Source organism: Salvelinus alpinus, chromosome 23 (genome assembly GCF_045679555.1).
Source record: "Salvelinus alpinus chromosome 23, SLU_Salpinus.1, whole genome shotgun sequence".
NCBI lineage: Eukaryota > Metazoa > Chordata > Actinopteri > Salmoniformes > Salmonidae > Salvelinus > Salvelinus alpinus.
Window position 1 is genome coordinate 41985494 of NC_092108.1, and position 15291 is coordinate 42000784.

Below are 15291 nucleotides of genomic sequence, written 5' to 3' on the forward strand. Positions count from 1 at the left end.
TGACTTGGAGTTACATTGTGTTGTTTAAGTGTTCCCTTTATTTTTTTGAGCAGTGTATTTCATTCCCTTCATCTGAACATTGGAGTTTCAGCAACAATCATGCATGTCAGTTCTGTGCACACTGCATAACTGAGAAAATCTAATATTTGAGAATACATTTGTATTCTGTCTGCATTAAGCTGTGTCATCTCCAAGCCAAACCAGCCCCCCCCCCCCCCCCAAGAGATTTTTATTGATCTACACCGTTCTCAAAAACGACCTCTCCAGAATCTATATGACGGAAATCCATTGCAGTGACAGAACTTTATCCCTGTGAATGGTGCCGTTTTAAAGGTCAATGTACTCACTTGCCAGGGACTGGGGTTGTCCTTCAGAATGTTTAAAGACTTCTCCTTCCTCCCCTTCTCACCCGCCACGGGTGTGGCAGAGTAACAGCCCGCCCTCCTCATCAGCTAGAGAGAGAGGGGGATGAGAAAGAGAGAGAATATGATATATGATGCCACAAACAGATGCAAATCACTGTGTGCATTTTCTTCCACCTCTAATGTTGAAGAATAAAGTAAAAGTAGGGGGTGCTGGATTATTTCTACCTAAATGTCAAGTCATCCATTTGTCTCTCTGTTCGTCATTTGTCGAGTCATCTATTTCAAGCCATATCACGAATCACGACGCTGCAAACCCTGGTCAGGTCTGATGTCATCAAATTTTGTGCAACGAAAACCTTTCGCAATACACACATACAGTGTTACTTGAGTCATACCGAATGACTTGGAACTCTGTATGTATATTGGCAAACGTATTTGCACTGCCAAACTGTTTTCCTCGTGACCTGTGTCCTGTGCAGTGTCGCACTGACTGACCTTTGACTTCTTGACCTCCAGCACGGCCTCCAGGATGTCGATTTCATCAAACCTCCTCAGCATTGGCTCCAGCTCTATCACACACACTGCACAAGACAGGGAGAGGTGGTTATGGCTCTGTAGCTTTCAGGGTCAAATGTATACTTGCAATACCTACATAGATAATACATTGATAATACATTGAAACATTGCGTTAGACATGTTGACCAAGGAAGGTTTCAGCTCCAAGTAACAAGGTAAGGTGACAGTGGCAGATCCAGAATCAGACAGAACCTTAACTAACCATTTGGGTAAGGAAAGCACCAAACTGATCTGAGATCTGTGTCTAGGGGCAACTTCATCCTATGTTAAGGTGATGAGTTGGAGGTCATGGCTCTTACAAATGAATTGAGGTCAAAGGTTAGCGCTTGCAAGCTAAAATATGATTTGAACGATGCAGCAACACCGATCAGCAGCATCAGCTTGTTGGCCTGCCCAGGTTCCTGGAGGGGAGTGGACTGGGTGTGAGGGGATGGAGAGGCTCGCCTCATAGGGGGCTTCTCCGGACTACTGCCGAGGTGTGGTGGTCTTACTGCCGCCGAAGCATCACCCAGGTGGCTGCTACACTTCTTGTGGTGGACGATCCAGCCTAACTACAAAGGAAGAGCTGTGAACGTCGAAGACGACGAGGTGCCCGATGAAGACCTCTGGGGCCTGTCTGTCAGCTGATCTCTACCTCCCTGCTGCACCATCAATGCTCTCTCCCCTCAAGATACTACTTTTCCAAACTGCATCTGAAGTTGTGGAAGACTATTGCCCAAGAATTCCCTTATTTGATTTAACCTCTACGGACCACCCATCCCGGATCCGGGATCATTCTCATCAGAAACGCTGACTGGCATAGCCTAGCCTAGCGCCACAGGGATATGTGACCGAGTTTCTACTTGTAATGAAAAACGCTATATAAAATAAATATATTATTATTATGTCTCTTACTGAGAAAGCAGGGCCGTTCGTCAGGGTTGGCGGTCCAGCCGCAGATCATGAGGTTGATGAGTGTCTCCCTGCTGGGGATGTCCCCTGGCAGGTAGTCCAGGCCTATGTCGGGACGTATCCCACGCAGTACGCTGAACATGACCTGCATGGGGTTGGTCGCCTCTGTACAGAAAACATACCAATTCTCACTCAGTGTTTTAGTTCCGAATGAAGATTTAATATCACTTGAGGATGGAAATCCCACCACTGCCACCAACTATATTTGGTCTTTGTTTTTCCTTTTTTTCGAGCATACAGAGGACCAGAAACGTCAACTCATGAGTTTGGTATACGTCACTGACCACAAACACAGTGAGGTCATGTGGCTAATCTATATGTATGGAAGCATAAAGCTGACAAAATTCATTTTGAATGAAGCTACAGTATATGCTTCCACAAAAGTGAGGTCATTAACATCCATGATTCTTATACAGAACTAATGTTGGCAAATGCAATGCATTTGAACAGTAAAGAAAGCATCTACACAATGAATTACCTTCAAATGGTATCCTCCTGGACAGCACCTCCCACATAATGATAGCGTAACTAAAAACAGGAACATAAAGAAAAACAGGAACCTCACGAAAAACAGTCTTATTTGGCCCACAGTTAGAATAGCAGCCTCTGAGGACAAAAAAAACCATTATGTCAGATGAGTTGGCATTTCACTTAAAAGGGAGGAAGTCACACATTTTATTTCCTCAGTCTTACACCAACACATTTTCCAGTGACAAAATGGCTGTTCATGTCCCAAAAGCCCCAGTGAATGTAAATCAGAGGTTAGGGGAAGTTGAAGAGCTAGTGTCATATCTGTTTTCTACATTTCCTTTTTGACATGTTCGCTCTAACAAAGGATTCATTTAAGGGGGTGTTCATCTAGAAAGGGCAAGCTCCCTATAGTCAATTACTGAGATGAAATTGAAATTGGAGCTTAACATAAAGTACCTCACTGTTTGCTCCATGAGGAATGTGGTCCGATTTACCGCAGGCTAAGTAATAGATGTGCCTTGAAGTACAGAGACTTCTCTTAAAAAGTTATGCTGAGAATGTTGTGGTTGTGTTGTAAAGTGGTGGATCACCACAGAAAGACTGCTCAACTTCCAGAGAAACATATTTTCTATTCAAATTTCACCCACATTTCAAATTGTGTTTCACTCACATAGGCTTTGGTTATTGTCAGTCATTATTACTGCAAAAAAAATATATAATAATTGAGTAGATCTGGGTAGGTTTTATATTACACATTGAATCATGAAGGCACCTTTAAGACAGTGGTCTGAAGAAATGTTAATATTCTTCCTCGGTAGCCCGGATGTCATATGACTTCGTACTTTAGGGTAGTGCTCAGTTTTTCATTGTCATGCCAGAGATGCTCTGTAAAGCACAAACAGAACTGGCAACATAGCTATAACTCAAAACCTGGTTCTGGTTGGCTGTTTAGCCTTTAGGCTCACCTGTAGATGTCGTGTTTGACGACTGCAGAGCGGCTTTTGGAGGGTTCGTACTCCTCTGGGGGCATGTAGATGATGGTGCCCCCCATCTCAGGTGGCTTGGATCCCGAGCCTTTACTGATCGACAGCTGGCGCCACTTAGACATGCCAAAGTCTGCTATCTGAACAGACATGTACCTTACATTTGAGTCATTTAGCAGATGCTCCTACCCAGAGAGACTTACAGTTAGTGCATTCATCTTAAGATAGCTAGGTGAGACAACCGCGTATCAGAGTCGTAGCCCTAGGTACATGTTTCCTCAATAAAGATGTTGTCAACAAAGTCAGTACTGGTAGGAAAAGACAAGTGTAAACTTATGGGAATAAGACAGATGTCTTATTTAAAGATACTCTTTGAAGAGGTAGGGTTTCAGACGTTTCCAGAAGATGGGCAGGGACTCTGCTGTCCTAGCATCAGGGTGGAAACTGGTTATAACATTGGGATGCCAGGACAGAGAAGAGCTTGGACGGGGCTGAGCGGGAGCTGCCCTCCTGTAGGGGTGGATGGGCCATGAGACCAGATGTGGCAGAAGAGTACTCGGGTTGGGGTGTAGACAACAATGACAACAAGCTGTTGGAGAGCTGGGTCGTGTTCAGTAGGGCACACGTAAACAAACTGTTTTGCAGCGAAAAGTGAAAATCAATGTTCTTATTGGACATGTAGTCCAAGTAGTACCTCCCCGTTTCGCTCAACGTTTTCTCCCTACAGAACACAACCCTGGACTTCCAAAAAGACACTGATAATCAGACTAACCAAATATGTAGGTCTACGTTAGGGGTCTCCAACCTTTTCTAGCATGAGATCTACTTTTAAAATAAGACATGTTGCGAGCTACTTAGTATTTTTCGCTTTTCCCTCTCAAATTACAATTGTCTATTGAGAAACAATGAAATTCAATATTCTGAGCCTATGTAATGCTTAAATCACATCAAAAGACCATTTTTGAGGCCTGGAAGAATAACACATTTTGATTTGAGTGTAATAACCCTTTAATTGCGCATTTTGCGAGAGAGGAATGTGCTAGTATAGCAATGTTTTTTCCTGCTGCATATGTCATGACAGAGTTTGCAAACAAAAGCCCAGGTAAACCTACTTAACATTTCATTGAGGAGAGAAAGTCTTTCTGTCTACCCAGAAGACAATCATCATTATCGCTAACTGGCTACACAACGTGAATAACAGACAAAACACGTGCACCACACAGACTTACATGCTGACCAGACCGCTCGCGTGCGTCCTTGATCGCGCGCATGTTGATTTTGTCCACCCACACCAGACAAGATCAGGACACGCAGGTTGAAATATCAAAAAAAAACTCTGAACCAACTATATTAATTTGGGGACAGGTCGAAAAGCATTAAACATTTATGGCAATTTAGCTAGCTAGCTTGCTGTTGCTAGCTAAATTGTCCTGGGATATAAACAGAGTTTATATCTACAATTAATCCACAGATAACAGGGTAAAAGTTTGCTTCTAATAAACTCTCCTCCTTCAGGCTTCTTCTTCTTCTTTGGACTTTATATGGTGGTTGGCAACCAACTTTAAGGTGCATTACCACTACCAACTGGTCTGGAGTGTGGACCTCAGTTCATCTTTAAAATCACCCACGTGGGTATATGGTCCTAAAAACCAATGAGGAGATGGCACGTGGGTATACTGTATGCTCCTAAAAACCAATGAGGAGATGGAAGAGGCAGGACTTGCAGCGCGTCATGTGTCACAAATAGAAGTTCTATTTTAGCGCCTGGCTACGCAGACGATCATTGACGCGCGCGAGCAGTGTGGGTGCAATGATTGAATAACATGTATGTGTAAATGCACACATGCGGTGTGGTCAGCATGGTACAGGGGCAATATTGCTAGAAATGAATGGTCAGATATTGTGTTACGTTTGACTTTTAAGCCAATTGTGGCTAACTAGGGCTGCCACAATGTCAACGTGAATTTGATTGAATAGTAGCCCGGGAGATTGAGGTGTCTGATACCTGTGAGATTAATATGACAGTTATGCTGGAACATGTGAAAAATACATTCACTTTCAGAATTGTTTGGCAAGCTACTCATACCTTAGGGGGCTGCAAGCTACTGGTAGCTAGCGATCGACCTGTTGGAGACCACTGGCCTAGGGTATTTGTCAGTGACATTGGAAAGTGGAGTTGGTACACAACCAAATTAAAATCTGGGCCAAGTTAAGACACATTAGGCAACTAGCATGAAAATAAAGACAAATTAAGGTCCAATTGGTTGATGCAGGATGGTTGCTTTGGATAATGGAGTGCTGATTCATTCATATTCTAACCCTCTCTCCTGACCCCCACTGGCTTTCACCGACTGGTCGAGCACCGATTCAGATGTTGCTCTACCAGAGTTACCCAGTAATAGAGTCGCTGCTATTAGCTTCACGACTGACATTTGGACCAGCGATATCTGCCCCATGAGCATGCCGAGTCGAACAGCACAGTGGGTCGTCTAGGATTTCGTACTGAGGTAAGTCATATTGCACGCTCATGAATGTGCTGGTTGTCATACCGCTGCTGCCATTTCAATGGCATTTGAGAACATGAACACACTCCTAGCTCCATTCGAACAACTGACTGGAGAAATAAGCTCATCTACTGCGCCTGCAGCAGACGTGATACCCTCTGTCATGGCATTGAAATGCCTGCTCAACAAAACTGCAGACACAGGCTGTGAACAAGCGATTCGGTCGCATTCTCTTTACTGGGTCGCCACCATGCTCGATGCTATGTTCAAGGACCACTACTTCAATGCAGACAAGAAACAGGGTTTACGTGAAATGTTACATACACAGCTGGACAAGATGGAAACGTACAAAGTGACAGTGCGCACAGAGGAAGACAGGCCACGGACAGACAGAGCTGAAACTTCATCATGTAAATCAGTGAAATCCTGGTTGAGGATGAAACGACTGAACAAATGAAACAGCACAGAAAGTAAGTGAAAGAAATAAGTTTTGATTATGTTTTACTGGTAAATGAGGACATACAGTTGAAGTTGGACATTTACATACACCTTAGCCAAATACATTTAAACTGACTTTTTCAAACTTTCTGACATTTAAGTAAAAATAGTACAAATTCCCTGTCTTAGGTCAGTTAGGATCACCAGTCTATTTTAAGAATGTGAAATGTCAGAATAATAGTAGAGAGAATGATTTATTTCAGGTTTTATTTCTTTCACCACATTCCCAATGGGTCAGAAGTTTACATACACTCAATTAGCATTTGGGAGCATTGGCTTTAAATTGTTTAACTTGGGTCAAACGTGTCGGCTAGCCTTTCACAAGCTTCCCACAATAAGTTGGGTGAATTTTGGCCCATTCCTCCTGACAGAGCTGGTGTAACTGAGTCAGGTTTATAGGCCTCCTTGCTCGCACACGCTTTTTCAGTTCTGCCCACAAATTTTCTATAGGATTGCGGTCAGGGCTTTGTGATGGCCACTCCAATACCTTGACTTTGTTGTCCTTAAGCCATTTTGCTACAACTTTGGAAGTATGCTTGGGGTCATTGTCCATTTGGAAGACCCATTTGCGACCAAGCTTTAACTTCCTGACTGATTTCTTGAGATGTGTCTTCAATATATCCACATCATTTTCCTACCTGATGATGCCATCTATTTTGTGAAGTTCCCCAGTCCCTCCTGCAGCAAAGCACCCCCACAAGATAATGCTGCCACCCCCGTGCTTCATGGTTGGGATGGTGTTCTTCGGCTTGCAAGCCTCCCCCTTTTTCCTCCAAACATAACGAGGGTCATCATGGCAAACAGTTCTATTTTTGTTTCATCAGACCAGAGGTCATTTCTCCAAAAAGTATGATCTTTGTCCCCATGTGCAGTTGTAACCCGTAGTCTGGCTTTTTTATGACAGTTTTGGAGCAGTGGCTTCTTCCTTGCTGAGGTTATGTCGATATAGGACTCGTTTTACTGTGGATATAGATACTTTTGTACCTGTTTCCTCCAGCATCTTCACAAGGTCTTGGCTGATTTCTTTTGATTTTCCCCATGATGTCACGCTGAGTTTGAAGGCCTTGAAATACATCCACAGGTACACCTCCAATTGACTCAAATTATGTCAATTAGCCTATCAGAAGCTTCCAAAGCCATGACATCATTTTCTGGAATTTTCCAAGCTGTTTAAATTCTTTGTGATAGGGGGCAGCATTTTCACTTTTGGATGAATTGCGTGCCCATAGTGAACTGCCTCCTACTCTGTCCCAGATGCTAATATATGCATATTATTATTACTATTGGATATAAAACACTCGGAAGTTTCTAAAACTGTTTGAATGATGTCTGTGAGTATAACAGAACTCATATGGCAGGCAAAAACCCGTTTGCACTTCCTACGCATTCCACTAGATGTCAACAGTCTGTAGAACGTGGAATGAAGCGTCTACTGTGATGTGGGGCCGGATGGGAGGAGTTTCAGTCATTGGTCTGGCATTGGTCTGGCAGAATGCCAGTTCCTGGTCACGTGCGTTCCAAACGATATCGTCTTGCTTTCCATAACTTCTAGAGACACAAAGGAATTCTCCAGTTGGAACGTTATTGGATAGTTATGATAACAACATCCTGAAGATTGATTCTCTACTTAGTTTGACCAGTTTATTCAACCTGTTATATAACTTTTTTTAAGTTTTCGTCCGAGTGTTTGGACACGTGCACAAAACATGCTAGCAAAAGTAGCTACTTAGGCATAAGTAAATGGACATTTATTATGGAACTAGGATTCCTGGGAGTGCATTCTGATGAAGATCAAAGGGAATATTTATGATGTAATTTCGTATTTCTGTTGACTCCAACATGGCGGAGAAATGTTGTTATATCTGAGGGCCGTCTCAGATTATTGCATGGTGTGCTTTTTACGTTTAAAAAAAAAAAATCTGACACAGCGGTTGCATTAAGAACAAGTGTATCTTTAATTCTATGTAAAACATGTATCTTTCATCAAAGTTTATGATGTATTTCTGTTATTTGACGTGGCTCTCTAAAATTTCTCCGGATATTTTGGAGGCATTTCTGAACATGGCGCCAATGTAAACCGAGATTTGTGGATATAAATATGCACATTATCGAACAAAACATAAATGTATTGTGTAACATGATGTCCTATGAGTGTCATCTGATGAAGATCATCAAAGGTTAGTGATTAATTTGATCTTTATTTCTGCTTTTTGTGACTACTATATTTGGCTGGGAAAATGGCTGTGTTTTTCTGTGGCTATGTACTGAGCTAACATAATCGTTTGGTGTGCTTTCGCCGTAAATCCTTTTTGAAATCAGACATGTTGGCTGGATTCACAACATGTGTAGCTTTAATTTGGTGTCTTTCATGTGTGATTTCATGAAAGATAGATTTTTATAGCAATATATTTGAATTTGGCACGCTATATTTTTTCTGGCTTTTGGCCAAGTGGGACGTCCCACATATCCCAGAGAAGTTAAAGGCACAGTCAACTTAGTGTATGTAAACTTCTGACCCACTGGAATTGTGATACAGTGAATTATAAGTGAAATAATCTGTTTGTAAACAATTGTTGGAAAAATTACTTGCGTCATGCACAAAGTAGATGTCCTAACCGACTTGCCAAAACTATAGTTTGTTAACAAGAAATTTGTGGAGTGGTTGAAAAACTAGTTTTAATGACTCCAACCTAAGTGTATGTAAACTTCCGACTACAACTGTACGTAAATACCAACAAAATAACCTTTTGGTCAGTGTGGTGTGTCTGTGTGTGTGTAACCTTTATTTAACTAGGCAAATCAGTTTATGGTAGCGGGATCACACCCAGTGGAAGTGCAGGGCGCCAAATTCAAAACAGAAATCTCATTATTAAAATTCCTCAAAACATACAAGTATAATATACCATTTTAAAGGTAATCTTGATGTTAATCCCACCACAGTGTCCGATTTCAAATAGGCTTTACAGCGAAAGCACCACAAACAATTATGTTAGGTCAGAGCCAAGTCAGAGAAAAACACAGCCATTTTTCCAGCCAAAGAGTGGAGTCACAAAAATCAGAAATAGAATTAATCACTAACCTTTGATGATCTTCATCAGATGACACTCATAGGACTTCATGTTACACAATACATGTATGTTTTGTTCGATAAAGTTCATATTTATATAAAAAAATCTCAGTATACATTGGCGCGTTATGTTCAGTAGTTCCAAAAACATCCTGTGATTTGCAGAGAGCCACATCAATTTACAGAAATACTCATTATAAATGTTGATGAAAATACAAGTGTTATACATGGAACTTAAAATAAACTTTAATGCAACCGCTGTGTCAGATTTCAAAAAAGCTTTACGGAAAAAGCAAACCATGCAATAATCTGAGTACGGCGCTCAGAGACCCAACAAGCCAAAAAGATATCCGCCATATTGTCAACAGAAGTCAGAAATAACATTATAAATATTCACTTACCTTTGATGATCTTCATCAGAATGCACTCCCAGGAATCCCAGTTCCACAATAAATGTTTGTTTTGTTCGATAATGTCCATCATGTCCAAATAGCTACTTTTGTTAGCGCGTTTTGTAAACAAATCCTAAGTCACGAAGCGCGTTCACTAGGAGCAGATGAAATGTCAAAAAGTTCCGTTACAGTCCGTAGAAACATGTCAAACGATGTATAGAATCAATCTTTAGGATGTTTTTAACATAAATCTTCAATAATGTAGAAAAGCATTGGAACGGGAGCTACCACTCACGTGAACGAGCGTCACGAGTTTGTGGCACTCTGCCAGACCACTGACTCAAAGAGCCCTTATGAGCCCTCCTTTACAGTAGAAGCCTCAAACGAGTTTGTAAAGACGGTTGACATCTAGTGGAAGCCTTAGGAAGTGCAACATGACCAATATCCCACTGGATCTTCAATAGGGAATGAGTTGAAAATCGACCAACCTCAGATTTCCCACTTCCTGGTTGGATTTTTTCTCAGGTTTATGCCTGAGAAAAACTACTTCAGAGTGTTTTCTATCCAAATATACTAATAATATGCATATATTAGCAACTGGGACTGAGTAGCAGGCAGTTTACTCTGGGCACCTGTTAGGTGAGAATTATCGGTTAATTGAATGATTAGAATATTCCGCCCTGAAACATATAATTGTATGGAAGTGATTAGAATGTATAACATCATAATCAATAAATGTGTAGTCCTAGTCAGAATTAGGGTAAAGACAATATGTCTTTATGGTATTATAAACACAGACTGTCTGAGCTTGGTGCCGACCTGACTAGAGATTTGGGAAAAGAACAGGGAGTATGTCTCAAGGACAAGGTCACTAATCTCTGGCGGCTGGGTAGCAGGACATGTGTGTGCGTCTGTTTGTATGCGTGTTTGTATGCGTGTGTGTGTGTGTGTGTGTGTGTGTGTGTGTGTGTGTGTGTGTGTGTGTGTGTGTGTGTGTGTGTGTCTGTTTGTATGTGTGTGCGTATGGTTGTGTGAATGTGTGGGCGTGAGAAGTCAGTATAAAATGAATTGTTTTGTATTCCTGATTTTAGAACGTTCCGTGAATAAACCTTTTTGACTATTTAGCTGGGCCTCCGTCTGTTTCATTCGACCAGGATGTTACAAATTCTGGTTTGCAATATATTTAAATTGGGTTATGAACCTGGAGAACAAAATTCTCTTATCAGCACCTTATTCATCCAAGCTACTCAATACTGCCCCCAGCCATAAGAAGTTAAGAACAAATTCTAATTTACAATGGCGGCCTACCCGGGGCCAAACCCGGACGACGCTGGGCCAATTGTCCGCTGCCCTATGGGATTCCCAATCACGGCCGGATGTGATACAGCCTGGATTCAAACCAGGGACTGTAGTGACGCCTCTTGCACTGAGATGCAGTGCCTTAGACCGCTGTGTCCATGTGTGTGTGTGTGTGATAACTATTTAACTGTACTAGAATGCTTAAAAGGCTGCAAAAATTTAAAATAACGGTTATCAGTTTTTTTGGCAAGGAAAATATTGTATATCGGTATCGGCCAAAAATGTAATGTCGGTGCATCACTAATTGAAACCATCTGTCATACTAAATGTAATTTAAAATGTAACAAACTGCCTCTGCAAACATGGATTCAGAAGACTTTATAATGTGAGTCTGAGGTTGACACACACACACACACACACACACACACACACACACACACACACACACACACACACACACACACACACACACACACACACACACACACACACACACACACACACACACACACACACACACACACACACACACACACACACACACCTTGATATGAAACTCTCCATCCAGCAGAATGTTCTGTGTCTTGAGGTCGTGGTGCAGGAGGGGTGGGGTCATGTTGTGTAGGAAGTTCACCCCCAGAGCTATCTCGTACAGGACACGCAGCCTCAACGACCAGGCCAGCAGGGGGTAAAGGTTATTCTACAGAGTGTGGGAGGAGAGAAGGGGAAAGAGCACATGTGAAAAAAAGTCTACACAGAAGGTAGAGTGGAAATAGTAGGGAGAGGAAGAGAAAGTGAAGCAGAATGTATTGGTTCGAAAATTCGTCATTGGCTTTGATTCTACAGTGAAGAGGTCGACGCCGGGATGCTGGCCTTCTAGGCAGAATTGCAAAGAAAAAGCCATATCTCAGACTGGCCAATAAAAAGAAAAGATAAGATGGGCAAAAGAACACAGACCCTGGACAGAAGAACTCTGCCTCGAAGGCCAGCATCCCGGAGTGGCCTCTTCATTGTTGACCTTGAGACTGGTGTTTTGCGGGTACTATTTAATGAAGCTGCCAGTTGAGGATTTGTGAGGTGTCTGTTTCTCAAACTAGACACTCTAATGTACTTGTCCTCTTGCAAAAAATGTGGGGCTCAAAACAGATGGCCCCACCTACCCTGAATGACGGGTCACCACAATATACAATATTGTGCACCGGGGCCTCCCACTCCTCTTTCTATTCTGGTTAGATCCAATTTACTCTGTTCTGTGAAGGGAGTAGTTCACAGCGTTGTACGAGATCTTCAGTTTCTTGGCAATTTCTTGCATGGAATGGCCTTTATTTCTCAGAACAAGAATAGACTGACGAGTTTCAGAAGAAAGTTAATTGTTTCTGGCCATTTTGAGCCTGTAATCAAACCCACAAATGCTGATGCTCCAGATACTCAACTAGTCTAAAGAAGGCCAGTTTTATTGCTTCTTTAAAATCAGCACAACAGTTTACAGCTGTGCTAACATAATTGCAAAAGGGTTTTCTAATGATCAATTAGCCTTTTAAAATAATTAACTTGGATTAGCTAACACAACGTGCTATTGGAACACAGGAGTGATGGTTGCTGATAATGGGCCTCTGTACGCCTATGTAGATATTCCATTTAAAAAATATACCGTTTCAAGCTACAATAGTAATTTACAAAATTAATTAACAATATCTACATTGTATTTCTGATCAATTTGACGTTATTTTAAAGGACCAAAAATTTGCTTTTCTTTCAAAAACAAGGACATTTCTAAGTGACCCCAAACTTTTGAACGGTAGTATATATATATATTTATTTGTTTTGGGGGGGGGGGGGTTTGCAAAAAATGTGGGGCTCAAAACAGATGGCCCCACCTACCCTGAATGACGGGTCGCCACAATATACAATATACAATAATCACAGGTTTTTGGAGTACCACAGCCTCTTATAATGGACAGGCTTCTTCTGTATTGAGAACGAAGAAAGTATTGCCAAGAAAAGGTTAGTCAAAAATATCCTGATTACGGCTAAAGAGCAGCCTATGCACAACCTCAGAGGAGCTTTAGCTCTGCTGCGGGGGTTTGTGTTTACATGGCTTACATAGCATTGTACCAACATTGCAGCACTTGCATTTCCCGTCCTAGTAGGAGCATAGCAGTAATCTGATACCAAAGCCTGAATTGTCAGTTTAAAATTTTGATTTTACCAGGTAAGTTGACTGAGAACACATTCTCATTTACAGCAACAACCTGGGGAATAGTTAAAGGGGAGAGGAGGGGGATGAATGAGCCAATTGTAAGCTGGGGATGATTAGGTGACAGGTTGGGAATTTAGCCAGGACACCGGGGTTAACTCTTACGATACGTGCCATGGGATCTTTAGTGACCACAGAGAGTCAGGACACCCGTTTAACATCCCATCCAAAAGACAGCACACTACAAAGGGCAGTGTCCCCAATCACTGCCCTGTGATCTTTTTTTAGACCTGAGAAAAGAGTGCCTCCTACTGGCCCTCCAACACCACTTCCAGCAGCATCTGGCCTCCCATCCAGGGATGGACCAGGACCAACCCTGCTTAGCTTCAGAAGCAAGCCAGCAGTGGGATACAGGGTGGTATGCTGCTGGCTGCTTCAGTGGCTGCTTCTTCATTGAAAATAATAGTGTGGAACTCAGACTAGAACTCTTTGAAATGGTTGGAGAACAAATTCCACCCCATAGACTGATATGGCAAGAGACTCAGTCCCGACTCCCTTGTTTATACACTGTTCTTACTAAGTGTATGTAGGCCTACCTTGTGAAGCAGCTGATCCAGAGAGCCATTGCTCATGTACTCGGTGACGATGCAGAAGAACTCAGGCTCATTGCACACGCCAAATATCTGGATGATGTAGTTGAATCTGGCCTTTTGGAGCACTTCCGCCTCCTTCAGCAGGCAATTCCTCTCCCTGCAAACACAGTCATGATTAGATAACCTTTTGGCATTACTGTCATGGTGTCATGATGGCACATGGATTAACATTCCTATTGCTTTCTCATGTGTATAGAGAAAGTACATTCGAGTGACATAAAACATATTTATTTCACTGTCTCCCATTCATAGGGGCATGCATGAGAAGAAATCAAGGTTTCTACCACTCTGTTGCTGTTACTGATTGTTGACATAGCGTCATTGTCAGTCCAAAATTTAGACAGCAGCAGCATTCTATAAGGCAATCACAGGGGCCTCTGGATACATCAATCAACATCTAATTTGAGTAGGCAATGACTGATTCTAGCCAGATAAAAACTAATGGCATAGTCCTACTTAATCTGGTAGAATGATTTGAACAAAAATACCTTTCACCAACAGGAGAATCCAATTTCAGGCACTTGATGGAAACTGTGGTCCGCCAATCGGAATGCTGTGCCTTGAACACGCTTCCGAACCCACCTTTGCTCAGGTAATGCAAGTCCGTCAGCTTTTGATAGTGGATCACCGGTAGAGTGCTCGTGAGACTACTAAGGTTCACACAGCCCATGTGGTGCTGCTCCATAATTATTGTGAGCCTAGAAAAAGTTACTATTTAAAAGGCTTGTCCTTTGCCTAAAAGAGAAAGGGGAATTGGGGGTTCCTGTTTTCCGAAAAAATTTAAAACCCCTTGGTGGAGTGACAGAGCAGAGCATCGATTGATAAATTCTCCATTCAGAGTAGGTGCAATAGCCACCTCCCTTTATGACTTTTGACTCGCAGGCTTGATGAAATGCGCTCGCACTGCCAGTGTCCATGAATGTAGACGTCAAAAAATGTGTGACTTGAATTGTTGATAGAAAATGTACAGGTTGTCCACCTCTGTCAATGTGTCAAACTCTCTAGCGAGTAACGTTACGGTCCAACAACCTCACCACACCAAAAAAAAAAAAAAAAAACGGCGACTAATGCCGAGTTCACGAGCTAGTCGAAACTAGGAAACTCTGACATTTCCGACATGTTAACTGGTTGTAGTTATACACGTGCCGGCGTTCAACGAATCAACAAGTCGGACATTTCCGAGTTTCCTTGTTCCGACTAGCATCTAAACGCGGCATGAATCATGCTCGCTTGCAAGCTAGATAACGACGCGGTCACGGCCAACGATGTACTGTATATATAATGCATTGCTGATACTATGCATTGGCCATTGAGAGCCTTTGAAGGCACGGGTCG

The 15291-nt window shown here is 42.2% G+C and overlaps 1 protein-coding gene across 2 annotated transcripts in view; it reads right to left on the bottom strand.

Moving 5' to 3' along the window:
• Nucleotides 1-14976, bottom strand: part of LOC139551044 (receptor-interacting serine/threonine-protein kinase 2-like) — a 32983-nt gene extending 18007 nt beyond the window's left edge. For both annotated transcript variants that reach the window (XM_071362395.1, XM_071362396.1), the window contains exons 1-8: nt 14445-14976; nt 13900-14053; nt 11651-11806; nt 3329-3486; nt 2371-2420; nt 1836-1997; nt 861-946; nt 348-452 (exon numbers count right to left, since the gene is read on the bottom strand). In XM_071362395.1, the coding sequence (XP_071218496.1) occupies nt 348-452; nt 861-946; nt 1836-1997; nt 2371-2420; nt 3329-3486; nt 11651-11806; nt 13900-14053; nt 14445-14641 (1068 nt within the window). In that variant the 5' untranslated portion in view covers nt 14642-14976. The remainder of the gene's footprint in view (nt 1-347; nt 453-860; nt 947-1835; nt 1998-2370; nt 2421-3328; nt 3487-11650; nt 11807-13899; nt 14054-14444) is intronic.
• Nucleotides 14977-15291: the final 315 nt, after the last annotated feature.